Source organism: Colias eurytheme, chromosome 23, assembly GCF_061535395.1.
Source record: "Colias eurytheme isolate Ceu_HAF_F1 chromosome 23, ilColEury1 Martin Lab GWU primary, whole genome shotgun sequence".
Classification (NCBI taxonomy): Eukaryota; Metazoa; Arthropoda; class Insecta; order Lepidoptera; family Pieridae; genus Colias; species Colias eurytheme.
This window is the reverse complement of record NC_143002.1, coordinates 5,715,013-5,732,114: the sequence shown is the minus strand read 5'-3', so window position 1 is coordinate 5,732,114 and position 17,102 is coordinate 5,715,013. Positions and strand designations below refer to the sequence as shown.

The window sequence follows — 17,102 nt, the reverse complement described above, 5'->3', positions numbered from 1 at the left end:
TTCTTGGTTTACGTGGGCGGTTGGTAGGCTATATCTTTACTCAATTGCGCCAGAAGAACGCTAAACAGATTCTAGTGTTACTCATGTTCCTGTTCTTTGAGCTAGCTGAAGCTAAATTCACTACCTAGATAATATTAAAAAAAAAGCCATGCATGATTGTGAAAACGGAACTGAATAATAATAAAATAAAATCAGACAATTTTACTGGCACGTCATTTATCCTTTTTATAATTTCACGAGAATCGAATGGACTACATACGAATAATGAGTAGGTCTCCATTATCAATTACATCACGTATTATACATCTACTTCAAATTTACCGCAAAAACAAATTCACACTACTACACAGTCACCTACATTTCAAATTTTCAATGCACTCTTTCCCACGAACTCAACATAACCCACATATCGACATTGAGGTACGTAGTACATATTAACTCAACGCATATCGACCACATAATATTTCGACTACAACTCCTGCGCAGTCGAGGTACGCAGCATTACGACTCGGATCACATTGTAGCCGAGATAACGAAACCGTTTGTGAGCTAAATGCACTTGTCTCGTCCACTGGACTACTTGTGGTGAACCAGTTTATAGACTAGGTGACGGCGTGGTGATTTGTTGAGACATCTAATTTTTTGATATATAGAAAATAAAATGAGATATTTCATTTGGTCTTTATATATTACCTGTTTGTAAAGTTGGATTATTGAATTGATGAAATATTAAATTAGACATTCTTATTCCTTAAATAATATCTATGGATGAAACGTAACAATACTTAATGGAAAAGAAATTCATATATGTATATTGTTCAATTCCTATATTATACAATAATCAAATTTCGTTTAAAATTATGCATTAATTTAGAGAATCATAAATATAAGATCATTTACATTTGCATCCTTTCTTTTAGCAGAATCAAGTTTCGGAATTGAATTAACATTTACAATACAAATGTATAATTAATGAACTTTCTACTTCAATCAAGCCGTCTGCATTAGAATATTGTTATAGCATTTTGATTGGTTTTCTCTTAGCTGGAGATAATAAAATTATATTAGACCATCAGCTTTCAACTGCATGTATAATTAAAGGAATAATACAAAATTGAAATGGGATATCACTGCTATGAAATACATATTTAGGTTGATAAATAAAATCTTGTAGGAGTCAACTGTGCAATTTGCAAACGATCATTATGAAAATATTTCTTTGTTTCATTTAGATAAATCTACAAATCACAATGCTTTATAACAATGGAAAGTAATATCCCGTAATTTGTCAAAAAAAAAAACGATACATTATTCAAATAGCACTCCAGCTCTCGGACTAAACAATGCAAATTTCGAACATTTACGAATTCACGGTTCAATCGCCGACAAACGGTAAGACCTCAAAAGCCTACAATTCGTGGTAAACAATAGTTAAATATTGAAGCCTATAAGGTCACGCAATTGTCATGCTCTCTAGTCTATGTAATTTATATTTGAAACTCGTTTCGACATCTTAATTCTTAGGTTAGTGTGTTGCAATTATAATGATATTCACGTATCTTTAAATCGACTTTTTAACCAGTGTATAGTAGGTCTCTCCTTAATTATGTTTTTCCAAAGTAAGAGTGGATATTTAGAATAGAAGTAATAAGATAAATATACTGTATAACTTTTAATTTAAATTTTAAGCTGTTTAGAAGCACAACTAAAAATAACAGACATTTTAGTCAAGTCAAGTCAACGCCCTCATATTACATAGTAAATCTATTGAATTGTAATGTAAACAAAATAAAAGTACATGAACATTAGTAGAATTTTAGTATTCTTCAATCCAATTCCAATCAATCATTCCCTGTTCTATCCATAATTTATATTTATTTACCAGATTTTTACGACTCTAGGCGCCGATCATAAAACAAACAAGAAATATAATACACCTATTAAGAACCACGTGAATGCAATCATGACAATCCTAAGAAACATGACTCAAATTATATTCTTACGTTTATACTCTCAATGAATAACGCGAGAGAAAAATAATTTTAAACGGAAAATCCGTGACTCACTGTGTTGACGATGATACCTATCATCGTCAGGTGTTAATTTATTTTACTGTTGTTTACATTTTTATCAGCTATGACTCGTATTGTTATTGTCCAATACCAACTTGGAATAAAATATTTTTAAATAGATATTGACTTGCCAGTTTTCCTCCATAGATATGCTTTCGAATCGGTGGTAAATTTTAAAATATGTTATGACGATTAAAAAATGCTTCTAGAAGAAGTCTAATTGAATAAATAAATGTCTGAATTATGAGTTTTTACATTCCTTGGTTACTAACAGGGAAACTTAAAATAATTAAATTCCAAATTTTAACTTGCAATCTTGACGTTGCACATGTGATAAAAACCTTATGCTAATAAGTAACTACCCACAATAAAAACCGGGTTATCTTTCTTGTGTTCATTTATCTTTCTTAATTCGTTTTTTACGCCATCATTACCGCATAATGATTACATTAAATACAAGCTGATCTACGCAACTTTATTTGCTCTCAAAATGAACATTTTTGCAAGATTTTCATTGCAGCTTCGCTCGTATTGATCATATTGTGATGCTATAGACATAGAGCCTAGAGCTTTCATAGATACTCTAATTCTATTGCAAATCATAGTTCACCTGACATTAGGTACCGCGATCAACCATACAAACAAACTTCAGCTTAAGTATATTAGTAGATTAAATACTTATTATATAAGTTATTATTTTTTGCACTGGGAACACAAACATTATTTATTACACTAGCGAACCAACTTAATAGATGTCACATTATTCATTAATATTTAAGTTAGCTTATTATTACAAGCCTTATAATTACTCCATAGCTTACTCTAGTAAATAACTCCTACATAAAGTATAAAATCCAATTTAATAGTCACGCAATCGTCATTACATCTAGTCTAGTTAAAATAAGAGCATACCATTAGCATGCAAATTATCCGTAATGAAGCACTTTGCTTCCAGCTTAATACATTACATAAAATACTGAATAATTAAGATGAGATATACTTTATCAATTTTTAAAGCTCTTGCGTGCATTCATTGCTTGTTTTAATCCCTCAGCCCCCGGAATCACAGACACTATAGAAAATCTATTGCGGTCTCATTGGGCCGCTCGGTGGTCAAGGCGCAAGGGGTTAATTGTACCTACATAAAAATATGGTACTTAACTATTTTTAAATATTTTTATACAGAAACTATTTAAAACGTGGACGATATTATGTGGACTGTGAAGTAATAGCTTATAGCCAAGGGAGGGTTATGTGGGGTTTCCCCAAGACGAAGGGTTAAGGTATAAGCGAAGTAAATTGTGTGGTCAGTAATATCCAGTGCACATATATTTCTGTGAAGTTATAGCCACTCACAATAGCGCAAACACAGTTATAAAATGAAGATACATTTTCATACCATTCATATTTTTCCTTTCAGTCCCTTTTTTCTTAAAGAAAGAGAGACCATTTTACACGTCCGAAAACGTTTTTAAAGCTTTTTAAATATAAGCAGCTCATCGCAGATTCACTGATCACTGTATACAATATAAAAATATGCCTATATGTTCCTGGGCAAATGTGGCTTTCTAACAGTAGAACGCATCGATTAGTTCACCTCACAGACATGTATATTTAAGTAGACAACGCAAGTACCGCGATCTGTATGAAAACCAAGCGTGTCATATTTTTTGTACTGACCTTGACGCGTTATGACGTCACGAGCGCTTTTTAGTGATGTTAATTTCATTTTACGCTAAATCGATTAGGCCGCCACTCGCGCGGCGATTCTAGTATCGTCCTATCCCATCGAAGTAAATCGAAAGAAATCAGATCAAACTAGATCTATGTCTAAGAGGTAGTCAAATAAATGAATCGTAATCGATTACTAAATCGATTCAAGACAGAAAAATGATAATTACCATAGACAGAGGGATGATAAAATAAAGTTATAAACCTTTTAATATTCTAACAAGTAAACTAATGTGTTTTAGCTTTTTCTTACATATGCCCATTGAGTTACCATGTACTACGTACTAGAGAGGCCATCGAAAGAAAGTAATGAAACTGTCAATCAATCAATCTTTATGTCCCGTTGCATCGATCCATTTTCCTTTTATGTTCGGGTTACTTGGAAAACTGAAAAAACAAACATAGTCTAAGCAATAAGGAGTTTTCTTAAAAAACTCCCAAGATGACACTTTAACTAATGGCGTCCATGTCGTAATACATATTGCACGCCTCATAAGCGAAGTGTTGAGGTGGGTACTACTGTCACTTCGCGCAAAACATCTGATTTTTCAAACTTAAAATGTCTTTATGTATCATACATTGCACTTGTAAGATAATACATACACACACATATTAAGGTTGATGTTCCGACCGTCCCTCCATACATTTTTGATTACCTCTAAACACTTAACACAGACACTATTTCTTTAAAACTAATCATTTTATCACTTCTCTATAATGAAATGTGTGCGCGTTCGACCTTTTTAATCAATAATTTACAATATTTACTTAGAAAAACAACAGTAAAATACCGGAAAAATTTGACATTTCTACAGTAGTGTGCGTGACTTTTGCCAAGCGAAACACGACATAAAGCACGACATCTAGCGCATAGACTATATACTTATTACAGATCTAGCGCGTCAATGTCTAAACGAAAGGCGATGTTTAGACATTGACGCGCTAGATGTCGTGCATTCGCGTTCGTTATCTTATACATAATGAGCATAATTCTAATAAATCAAAGTTCTGTGTAAAAATTGAGTAATTTCATTTCCAATCGTTCAAAGAAAATAACAATAAAATAAAATAAAACTAATGACCTTAGAAACTATGTTTTTTTTTGTAAACAATTTATTACTCATTATTGTTCGTGATTAGTATTGTGGCTAACATTGACTCATCAGTTCATCACTGAAACCAGTGATAAATCAGTACCTATATCATATTGTGTTTGAATATTTTTAAACAATGATATAAGTATACAATTATTATAAATCGGTAAACTATCAAAGTAATCACAAACTTGCAAACATTGGTAAAATGTCCAGTAGTTTATGAGCCTATTCATTACAATCAAACAAACAAACAAAGTTTTCCTCTTTATAATATTAGTGTAGACAAACACTATGAATACGATCACGAATGCAAATTCGGGGATTTTCTAATTATTGCTAAATAATAATTGAATTCGTTTTGAAATACTCTATAATTTTTAGTGTATAAATAGACATTTATAATGTGGTGCTCATTTTTTTTGTACTGCTAACGCTATTGTAGGTACCTATTTTCGTTGTTTTATTTCAAGTGAACACGGCCATACAATTTTGTCACGAGCCGCCTATGATTGTAGGTACTTTTGTTAGGCTCCTTCGTCGTCCGCGTCGCGTCGGCTCGAAAGTTCTTGATTTCATTGTCACGCGCTATGATTTGCGCGCGGATTTTCTTGTGTTGTGAATTTATTTTTGTATTATTATTATTTTTTATTTTTTTTTTTATTTTATTGATTCAAATAAAATATTTCACTAGTATGCATTTGAGACTATATTGTATTATGTATAATTTATCGTAGGTATAGTTATTCTTATAACGCAGTTATATTTTCGGTGGGACAATTTGACCCGTGATTTTTCTGAAATATCACCACGTTGCAAATCACATCAATCATACACACGTATGACGAAAGTATAGTGGCTAACATTGACTCATCAGTTCATCACTGAAACCAGTGATAAATCAGTATATCATATTTTATTGTGTTTGAATATTTTTTAAACAACGATATATACAATATTATTATAAATCGGTAAACTACCAAAGTACTTCCGAATTTTCAGACAGACAAACAAGTAGTTTGAACACGCAGTTTTCTTATACTAGTAGCAAAAATCAAAACCATAATATTATGTTTACCTACTATATTTTACTAAAAGTCGAGTGCGTCGAAATCGTAAATAATAGGTAATATAATGTTTTTCACCTTCCTGGTTATTTTCCCATAGTAAATAGTGTTTTAGGTTTGTTGTTGTAGGTAGGAATAATAATAATTATTCTTACTTGTTGGTTATGAAATGTATATTGAAATAATTTACTTTTACAAATCATTAGTGATATTAGTTTTGAGTGAAAATGCTTGGATCAGCATAATATTATATGGTACTTCAAATACATGTTTTGATAAAAAAACAATAGTGTAATAAAATAAAACTGCGTTTTATTGTTATCAATGTTGACAGTTTTAAATTCCAAAATTATTGATCAATAAAATAGTTTACACCAACAAATATAACTTTTATTTTTATAACCATCGTTCATAATATAAACCGTAGCAGGTGGCGTTTTGAAGTTCTGTCTACTCATACAGAAAAATGGAAAACTTGTTTTTTTTGTAAACAATTTATTACTCATTATTGTTGTTTGGCTGTGTGTTTGGCAACTCGAAGCGTGGTCGTCCGTCGTAGGTACTTTTGTTCGGCGTCGCGTCGTCGCTCGTCCCCGTCGGCTTGATATAAAACATTCTTGATTTCATTGACACGCGCTATGATTTGCGCGCGGAATTTCTTGTGTTGTGAATTTATTTTTGTATGCTATGCATTTTAATTGAATCAAATTGCAATATTTCTCTAGTATGCATTTGAGACTATATTGTAATAATTGATCGTGGGTAGGTATAGTAATTAATTATTCTAATAACGCAATTATATTTTCGGTGGGATTCAAAACAAAAAATTGGCCCGTGATTTTTATGAAATTTCACCACATTGCAAATGATATATGTATTATACAATTACAATTACAATTATTATAAATCGGTAAACTATCAAAGTAATCACAAACTTGCAAAATATGCTTTTCCGAATTTTCAGACAGACACACAATTTTATTAGTTTGTTTTAGCAAAGTAGGTACCTATACCTATACGCTTACGTCGCGCGTCGCGTCGTCGAAAACGGTGCGCCCAGAAACAAACATACCTAATTCAGTTACAATCCTTTTTTTGTTCCGTAATATATTGTATTCTAATACGATTTTTTTTATTCGTCGGCCAGTTCTACTAGGTATAAAAAGATAAAATTGAAGTATAATTATTGTAGCGACAGCCATATGTTACTATGTTTTCGTAAATATGTTTTTTTCACCTTCCTGGTTATTTTCACATAATCTTATCTTATATATAAAAATGAATCGCAAAATGTGTTGGTAAGCGCATAACTCGAGAACGGCTGAACCGTTTTCGATAATTCTTTTTTAATTATATTCCTTGAAGTACGAGGATGGTTTTTATGTGGAGAAAACGTAAATATGTACCACGGGCGAAGCCGGGGCGGACCGCTTGTATATATATATAAATGAATCGCAAAATGTGTTGGTAAGCGCATAACTCGAGAACGGCTGAACCGATTTCGATAATTCTTTTTTTATTATATTCCTTGAAGTACGAGGATGGTTCTTATGTAGAGAAAACGTAAACATGTACCACGGGCGAAGCCGGGGCGGACCGCTAGTCTTATATATAAAAATGAATCGCAAAATGTGTTGGTAAGCGCATAACTCGAGAACGGCTGAACCGATTTAGATAATTCTTTTTTTATTATATTCCTTGAAGTACGAGGATGGTTCTTACTTCTTATGGAGAGAAAACGTAAACATGTACCACGGGCGAAGCCGGGGCGGACCGCTAGTAAATAATAAAATAATAAATAGTGTATTAGATTTGTTATTGTATCTTGTATACCTACGAATAATTATTCTTACGTCTTGTTGGGAAATGTTCAAATACCTACCTATTGAAATAATTTACTGTTACAAATCATTAGTGTTATTAGTTTTGAGTGAATAGGCATGGATCAGAAATTCAGAATATAATATGCTACTAACTACTCAAATACATACAGGTTTTGATAAAAAAAAAACAATAGTGTAATGTAATAAAATAAAACTGCGTTTTATTGTAATCAATTTAGACATTATTTATTTTCCAAAATTAATGATGAATAAAATAGTTTACGCCAACAAATATGTATATTGTATTACTTTTATTTTTATAACAATCGTTCATAATAAACCGTACTCAAGTAGCGTTTTGATTCTCACGCAACGTTGCCGCATCGCATGACAGTATGGTTAGGGAGCCAGGTGCAAATTTGGTTAACTATTTCCTCTCAAGAGATAATTCGTCAGACGCATGAGAGTATAGTATTATAAAGCCTCGTGAACGTCAGCTGGCGCTCGGTTGGGGGGGTGAGCGTTTGTAGCCTCCCGTATCAGCTGATGCATTTTACTAATTACCGCTTGAGAGGAACTTGGTCATAAAATCTGCTGCTGGCTCCCGGACCATAGCAATTGCGCGCGCGACGTTGCCACACAAACACCACTGAGTTATAGAGGTCAGTGACCGTCAGTGACAAACACTATGGATACCTACGCTCGCGAATGCAAATTCGGTGATTTACTAATTATTGATAATCATTGAATTCGTTTTGAAATAGCCTGTACTTTGTAATTTTTAGTGTTATAGACATTTATAAAATGTGGTGCTCATTTTTTTGTAATAAATCATCCCGCTAACGCTATTGTATTTTCGTTGTTTTATTTCAAGTGAACACCTATACAATTTTGTCACGAGCCACCTCTGGCCTCTGGGTGAAATAAACAAGTCAAATGATTTTTGTTCTAATTGTATTTTGGTAGTAGTTTGTTTAGAATTTACATTACCATTGTTTTTTACCTACTATATTTAAACTACGAAAGTAGTCACAAACTTGCAAATATTGGCAAAATATGCTTTTCCGAATTTTCAGACAGACACACAATATTATTAGATTGTTTTATCAAAGTAGGTAGGTATACCTTACTTGCTCAGTGGTATACCTATAACTCTACTCGTACTCCGTTCACGTCGCGCGTCGTCGAAAACTTATGGTGCGTTCAGAAACAAACATAATTCAGTTACTTACAATCCTTTTTTTTTGTTCCGTAATTAAAATAAATCGCTAATCTAATAAGATTTTTTTTTATTCGTCGGCCATTTATACCAGGTATATAAAGATAACATTGAAATATAAAGATAAGTAAATTTTACTGTAATATTTTATTTTTCTAGATCTTATTTCAGAACGCAACTCAATCATAAAGGATTCTGACTAGGTAAGTACCCTAGGTATCTTTCTTCAATTCACTTGCGAATTGCGATCTTTCAATACATATGGTTGTGACTTACGATATTATTATATTTTATTCAAATACTGAGTGTCTAAAAGTAAGCATTCTTTCGTTTTTCATTTGTTTTTCATTTGTTTTCAGATTTAGATTACGCCTAAAATGTCTGTTCGAACAAGCAAGGCGTCGTACAGGCAACACGGATATTCGGGGGCGCGCAAATCTTTGAAACGAGTTCGAAGTTCAATGAAGAGATATTATGGTGAAGGGAGGTAAGTGAACCTGCATAATACAACTAATTCTGTTTCTGGCTAAGAAGCCAGAAACAGAATTAGTTACGAAGACGTAAACACGGCCAAGTTTGGATGTAGGGATTTCGCGCTATTTCACGATGACACGAGGTATCTATTTATTTACCTACCTACATTTTCGGCATGCAAAAGATTCATTCATATATTGTATTACAGCCGTGTGAAAGTTTGGCGTACTGAAGAAACGAAGAAGAAGCCAGTGAATGAAGAAATCGTCATAGATAACTCTATAATGTATGTATCAATTATGCATGGTTTATTGTTGCTCATAAAAGGAACACTACATGTAGGTATAATCCCCGCAAATTGCTAATGCGCCTGGCCGCCATTTTGATGACGGGTCGGAGTGTAGCCTTGGGGGCGCTAGGGATCTGGACAGACGAAATTTTGAAATTTTTTTTTTTAGTCAGTATAACATCTATTTTTATGGTTTTATCGGCAAGAATAGGCTAAAATAAACCCTTTTTATTCTTTGTATTTTTTCTCTAAGGTTGATAGTTTTCGAGATAATCGAGTTATAATATACTCATTTACAATGGGATCTGGACTTAGTCGAAATTTAGAATTTTTTTTTTAGTCTATATAATACCTATTTTTTATGGTTTTATCGGCAAGAATAGCCTAAAATAAACCCTTTTTATTCTTTGTATTTTTTCTCTAAGGTTGATAGTTTTCGAGATAATCGAGTTGTAATATTATACTCATTTACAAAGGGATCTTCTTATAGTTATGTAGGGTCAGTAAGTTGTCATGTGTGCTGCTTTTAGTCTAAAACCATAAGATGGCGTAAAAAACCCACGAAATATTGATAAAGGAGAAAATAGATCTAGGATATACGTATTATACTTTTATTATGGTTAGATCACAATTTGTTTCTTTTCTTTCAGTACCCAGAATACACAACTAAGAACATATGCTCGTGTAAAACCGAAAATCCGCCTAGAGGCCACCTACAGTGTTCCTAGTACTAGCACAATGACAGCTGAACCTGTGGTTGAACCTGTAGAGATTCATTGGCCGCAACCTGATCCGGAAATTGATTCATTTCAATTGATTGTGGAACCTTGTCAAAATAAATGTTTATCTGGAATATCTGGGTATCGCATTGTGGACTTGAAGCATGTAATACAGTGGGCATTTCTTATGGAAAGACATCGAAATATGTGTGAATCTTCACAAATTGAATTTGTTAGTGAAAGGCTTGATGGATTTAGAAGTGAATTGATTTTCAAGTGCAGTATGTGTGATAAAGTGTGGAGGCATTTTACGGAGAGCAGTGATAAAATAAATACTGCATTTGTGTGGGCAACTGTCACATCTGGTAGCTTCTACACTCAAGCAGCTCATATCACAAGTCTTATGGATATTCCAACAATGTCAGCTAACAAATTTCGTCGTATTGAAAAAAAATTAGGCAGTGTGTGGTTTGAACATTTGACAGAGGAAATTAAAATAGTTGGTGAACAAGAGAGATCAATTGCAATACAAAAAGGTCATGTGTCTTCAGACGGTGTTCCATTTGTTACTGTATATGTAGATGGAGGATGGTTGAAAAGGTCATATGGGCATAACTTTAATTCATCATCTGGTATGGTAAGTTAATATTTTACTAAAACAAATTTAGTTCTTTATGACATTTTTGTTATGTACATTATTTTTACGAGTGTTGCTTTTCATTTCCAGGCCTGCATTATTGGTAAAGAAACTAAAAAATGTCTATTTCTTGGTGTTAGAAACAAATATTGTTATACATGTCAATATTATGAGAGGAGAAACCTGGATATGAAAGCACATAACTGCTGCAAAAATTTTACTGGACCATCTACAGCAATGGAATCAGATATTATTGTGGAAGGTTTTCAAAAGAGTGAAGAAATACATCAACTTCGCTATTTGAGTTTTATTGGTGACGGAGACTCCTCGGTGTTTGCAAAATTGAAAGAGAAAGTGTCATATGGGAACATAATAAAAAAAATTGAATGCAAGAATCATGTTATCAAAAACTATACCAGTGCACTCTACAAGGTAAATTAATAAATCAAATTTGTAAAGTCAAATTCAAGATCAGTGAATTCTGTATTTATATTTTGTGCTTTTTAGATCTTGGCCAACACTAAACTCCCTCTTTCTGGGCGAAATATTCTGAAGCCGAAGGTGATGAAGCTTACACTAGTAGCACGGAAAATTATCATGTGTAGCAGTGAGCATACTGCTATGGCAGCAGATTTGAGAAATGTCCCACTTCATGTATTCGGAGTACATGAAAACTGCAAGGATTATTACTGCAATGTCAATAAAACATTAACAGATGGAAGTGAAAAGAGGGAAGAAAATCATGTAGAAAGTCTGAAAAATAATGCTCCAGAGGTGTGGGCTCTGATTTATGCAGCCAATGAAAAAATTGCTTTGAAGGCAGGTCGTTTGTCTAATGAGACAACAAATGTGGCAGAAAACTTTATGAGCGTAATAAACAAATTCAACTGTGGAAAACGAATAAGTTTAGGAAAAGGGGGTTCTTACCAGCGGCGTGTTCATGTGGCAGGTAAATATACAGTAATAACAGTCAGGAATTATTAGAACCAGCAAGAAATTCTTTGATTGTGGCTATGGAATATCATTATTCTCCAGCCCATTTATTCTAATTTATATGCAATATGCAACATGTCTTTTTTGAAATATAACATTTAAATATGTTTTCAGGCCTATCACTTGCTAAGGGACACAAATGGCATGAAACTGCATGGAAAAAGCAGACCACACAGAGTCCAGGGACACATTTTAAAAAGTACATAAAACGGAAGGAACAGAGCAGAATACGACAGCAATCTTCGACACGCAAACGATTATTTGCTCCAAGAGAGAAATCCCAACCAGATAAGCACTATGGACCCGAAGCTTGTGATCCTATTGATATTGATGAAGCACAGTTGAAAATACAGTGTGAAGAACGGCTAACAGAATTCCAAAAGTCACCAGAAGACATTGCTTTGATTGAAATCTCCACTGTAGGACAGCATGATAATGATTTATATAATACTCATAGGAGTGACCGTTTGACTGCCAGTCAATTTGGAATGGTGAGTTGTGTGGTGTGATAATGATGTTAGCAGAAATGTATATAAACATATATTTCTGGTAAAATATCTAGAAAATTAACATTTCTAAAGTAAACCATAACATGCATTTAGTTTTTCTGGATATTTCTCTTCACAGGTTTGCAAACGCCGTACCACCACGCCATGCCACAATCATGTAAAGGATATTCTGTATAAAAAGAATATTTGCACGAAAGATATGTTATATGGGCAGCAATATGAGAATGTAGCAAAAAGCATGTTCATGCAACAATATAATAAAATTGTCAGACCTTCAGGTCTTTTTATTGATGAAGAATTTGGATTTTTAGCAGGTAGTCCAGATGGTAAGTTTTTCTTTATCAAACTTCAATCTTCGTGTTTAGCAAAGATAATAACTATGTAGTTATAATTGCGAGAAAAAAAAAAACAGTGTTTTCTCAGTGTTTTATATTTTATGATAATTTGCTACAGGTATAATTGAAAATGAGAGAGCTATTGTTGAGATCAAGTGCTTTCCATCATTAGCTAGGAGAGATCAAAGCCTAGAAGCAGCTGCACTAGAAAAGAAGAATTTTCCTCTAAAACTGGATAATAATGTTTTAGTCATGAATAAAAAGCATGATTATTACCATCAAGTAAATTAAAATTCTATTACATGACACATTAAAATTCTAAACAAGACACTAATAGGTATAATGTGAAATTTCTTACTATATTCAAATTTTATTTCAGATCCAAGGACAAATGCGTGTCAGCAAAATGAATAAGTGCTACTTCATATGTTTTATTTCAGTCACTAAACCTTTGACTGTAATAGAAGTTTGTCGAGATAATGAATTTATCAGTAATATGATGCCCAAATTATCTGAATTTTTTAAAAACTGTATTCTGCCTGAAATAATATTGAGACGTGTTCAAAAAAATGCGAAATGTATAGATTTGAATGGTATGTACACTCACAGTTTTATTTACTTCATAAAGCCCATCAATATGTTCCAACTGGTGGGACACAGGCCTCCTTTACGTGAAAAGATCTGAATAAAAAATATTATATTTAGATATAATAAATTATATTATTATTCCAGTGAAAAATGCTCCTGCAACATCAATTGAAAATTCAAGCAAAGAATAGAAGGCGATTTTTATTTTAGAGCAAATTTGGAGATTGATGGTACTACCATTTTGAAGTGAATGCCAAACAGTATTTGTCAAAAAGTAACAAATATATTTAGTATGTTTTCTTTGCAGCACCAGTGTAGCAGTGGTTTCAAGACAGGAAGTTTCAAGGCAGAGAGTGAAATCAACAAGTCAAATGATTTTTGTTCTAATTGTATTTTGGTTGTAGTATTTGTCAAAAAGTAACAAATATATTTAGTATGTTTTCTTTGCAGCACCAGTGTAGCAGTGGTTTCAAGACAGGAAGTTTCAAGGCAGAGAGTGCAGTGGAGGTACCGTCAAGTTTTGGAGATTGATGGTACAACCGTTTGAAATGAATGCCAAACAGTATTTGTCAAAAAGTAACAAATATATTTAGTATGTTTTTTTTGCAGCACCAGTGTAGCAGTGGTTTCAAGACAGGAAGTTTCAAGGCAGAGAGTGCAGTGGAGGTACCGTCAAGTTTTGGAGATTGATGGTACAACCGTTTGAAATGAATGCCAAACAGTATTTGTCAAAAAGTAACAAATATATTTAGTATGTTTTCTTTGCAGCACCAGTGTAGCAGTGGTTTCAAGACAGGAAGTTTCAAGGCAGAGAGTGAAATCACAAGTCAAACGATTTTTGTTATAATTGTATTTTGGTTGTAGTTTGTATAGAATCTACATAACCACTGTATATTTCTTTTTATTTTGTATTTACTGTAAAACCAGAAGGTGAAAAATACTTCATTAGGCATACATGCTTACTAGCTAAAAGCAAAATCATATGTTACTATGTTTTAGTAAAAGTTACTTATTTGTAATTTAATCCAGTATTTTTTATCTTGTTTTAAAGTAGTATGTTATATTGTATTTCTTAATTGTAATTTAATATTATCCATACAAAAAAAATAAATAAAAAGCAAAAAATGTCTCTGGACTATAATCCAGAGGTGGCGCGAACACCCTGTGATGACGGGTGCCTTTAAAAAAAAAAAAAATGTTACTGAAATAATTTACTTATCATTAGTGTTATTAGTTTTGAGTGAATAGGCATGGATCGGTATATTCTTCTTCAAATACATGTTTTGATAAAAAAAACAATAGTGTAATGTAATAAAATAAAACTGCTTTTTATTGTAATCAATTTTGACATTATTTATTTCCCAAAATTACAATAAAATAGTTTACTTACACCAACAAATATAACTTTTATTTTTATAACAATCCTACTTCCTACTAATGCGAAAGTTTGTGAGGATGTGTATGTGTGTGTTTCACGCAAATACTACTGAACCGATTACAATGAAATTGAGCACACATATAGAACGTAACTTGGACACATTGAATAGGTTTTATCCCGGAAATCCCACGGGAACGGGAACTATGCGGGTTTTTTTTAAAATGCGGGCGGAAAGCTAATCGTTCATAATATAAACCGTAGCAGGTGGCGTTTTTAAGTTTTGTCTACCCATACAGAAAAATGGAAAACTTGTTTTAGATTCACGCCATCTAGAGTTAAATCTTTATTTATCATTTTTGTATACGTCTGTGTTTCACGATTCACGCCATCTAGAGTTAAATCTTTATCATTTTTGTATACGTCTGTGTGTGTAAACGACCCTGTATGCAATGACAGATGTTAAAACGCATGGTTTTACCGAATTGGGTGGATTTTAAGGCAATGATATGACATATTTAAATAAAATATAATATTCAGTAATCGCCATGACTATTCCTACGACCTTAATCTTTTCCAATTACGCAAAAACTCAAATAAACTAGAAATGTAGAATTCAGCGCCATCTAGCGGGACATTGGCTGGGAACAGATCGTAGCAATCACCTTAAGAAAAAACACTATTTTTAACGTTCATGATATTTTTGATGTCATTTTTGTTATTTAAACTAGTTAAAAAACAGTTTAAAAAAGTTCTGTCTTGGACGTCCGTGTGTCTGTATGTGCGGATCCTTTTTCTTGTTAACACGATAGCGACCGAAATACTTTACTAATCGAGTCTTTTTTTTTCTCTTACGCTTGAGTATGCTCAGGAATAGAACCCTTTCATTTTTCAGGGTCTGATTCGATGTGGTTTATTTGTTATTAAATAAACAAAAATAATAATTAATAAATATTTATTAAAAAAAAATTATGAGGCGTGCACTTTTGGATTTTCCAAATTATTTATTTTTAGTATCTTTGTATTAAAATACTTAAAAGTTCTAGGTCAAGTCGTATTAAATGACAAAAAAAATCTACGCCTTTTTTTCTGAAAAATTGCTCCTTCAAATTATCATTTTTCTGTTCGATTATAAAATCGATTAGAATCGAGAACTGTTGCATCAAATGAACATCACTAACCACAAAATTGGACAGAAAAATGAGAACAGAAAAATGAGAAGACGCTATTCATTGCTTGTTATCATACGACGCGATCTTTACCGTGCCAAGTAAAAGCCGCAATGTATTCCGAATCATTTCGTATGATTTGGTATCCGTGTTTGTCACGATCGTTTTCCACAAATATTCTTTATTTGATTTTAAAATAAATAGTGCATATTCTGATTAGAAAATTACTTACCGGTGGAAGGAAACATCTCTGCTAACTCGGCCACTCACAGCTGTGGAGTTTCTACAGTTTATAACGGCGCAATTCGGCATTTTACTTTATTCAGCTTCACGTCTTTCCTTGGCGAACTGCAAGCGCGGACTGAGTGTAGGCCAGCGTCAAGTAAGTTTCAATAACGTAGTTTGGACACGGGAAGTACATACACTCGCTTAGTCTATCTTGATACATGTCCGTGGTTCACCTTAATGCCATAAACAACCAAATGTTTCATCTACAAAATCTGTTTCTTACATTAAATTAATTACCATATACCCCAAAAAACATCTTTAAATCACCAAAAGGCACGTGCAGCCAAAAAACTGCACAATGCACCTGCCTTCGCTTACTCAGCTCAGAGGCACAGCTGCGCACGCGCGTGGGCGCAATCGAGGCTAAACTAGTTCTGCAGAGTGCAGTGTGCACCTTTAGCGAAACGCGATACCTTCCTGGTACCTTTTTGTTGTGTATTTTTTAAATGATGCGGTTTTGAAGTATTTTAAAATGAGGATTAAGAACCGTTTACTGCGGTATTCCCTCTATAACAAATAACTGCGTAGTAATCTTGGGAAAAGTGAAAATAACATTTGAGTATACAAATAAAGTAAACAAATAATACAAATGCTGAATTTATAGGTTGAATATTTGCAGCGATCGTGATCGTGACAAATAGCTGGGTCCACACCGGCCGATCCACCGCGATCCGATCGCGCGCGGCAGGCGCGCGATCCAAAGATGCGGGCGGTGTGGAC

General features: G+C 33.2%; 2 protein-coding genes across 2 annotated transcripts in view; one reads left to right on the top strand and one right to left on the bottom strand.

Annotated features, from left to right (window-relative positions):
• The window catches only part of Meltrin (disintegrin and metalloproteinase domain-containing protein meltrin), a 94,466-nt gene that overhangs the window by 40,519 nt on the left and 36,845 nt on the right, over nt 1-17,102 (bottom strand). The gene's annotated exons all lie outside the window — the stretch shown is intronic.
• LOC149898322 (uncharacterized) lies at nt 8,327-15,151 on the top strand. Its single transcript, XM_090115243.1, has 14 exons — nt 8,327-9,209; nt 9,366-9,493; nt 9,689-9,766; nt 10,420-11,125; nt 11,216-11,557; nt 11,633-12,074; nt 12,233-12,609; nt 12,746-12,953; nt 13,081-13,244; nt 13,342-13,555; nt 13,695-13,780; nt 13,858-14,083; nt 14,160-14,242; nt 14,319-15,151. Exons 2-11 carry the CDS (start codon nt 9,384-9,386, stop codon nt 13,739-13,741), a joined length of 2,688 nt encoding a protein of 895 aa, XP_089971369.1. The 5' UTR covers nt 8,327-9,209; nt 9,366-9,383; the 3' UTR covers nt 13,742-13,780; nt 13,858-14,083; nt 14,160-14,242; nt 14,319-15,151.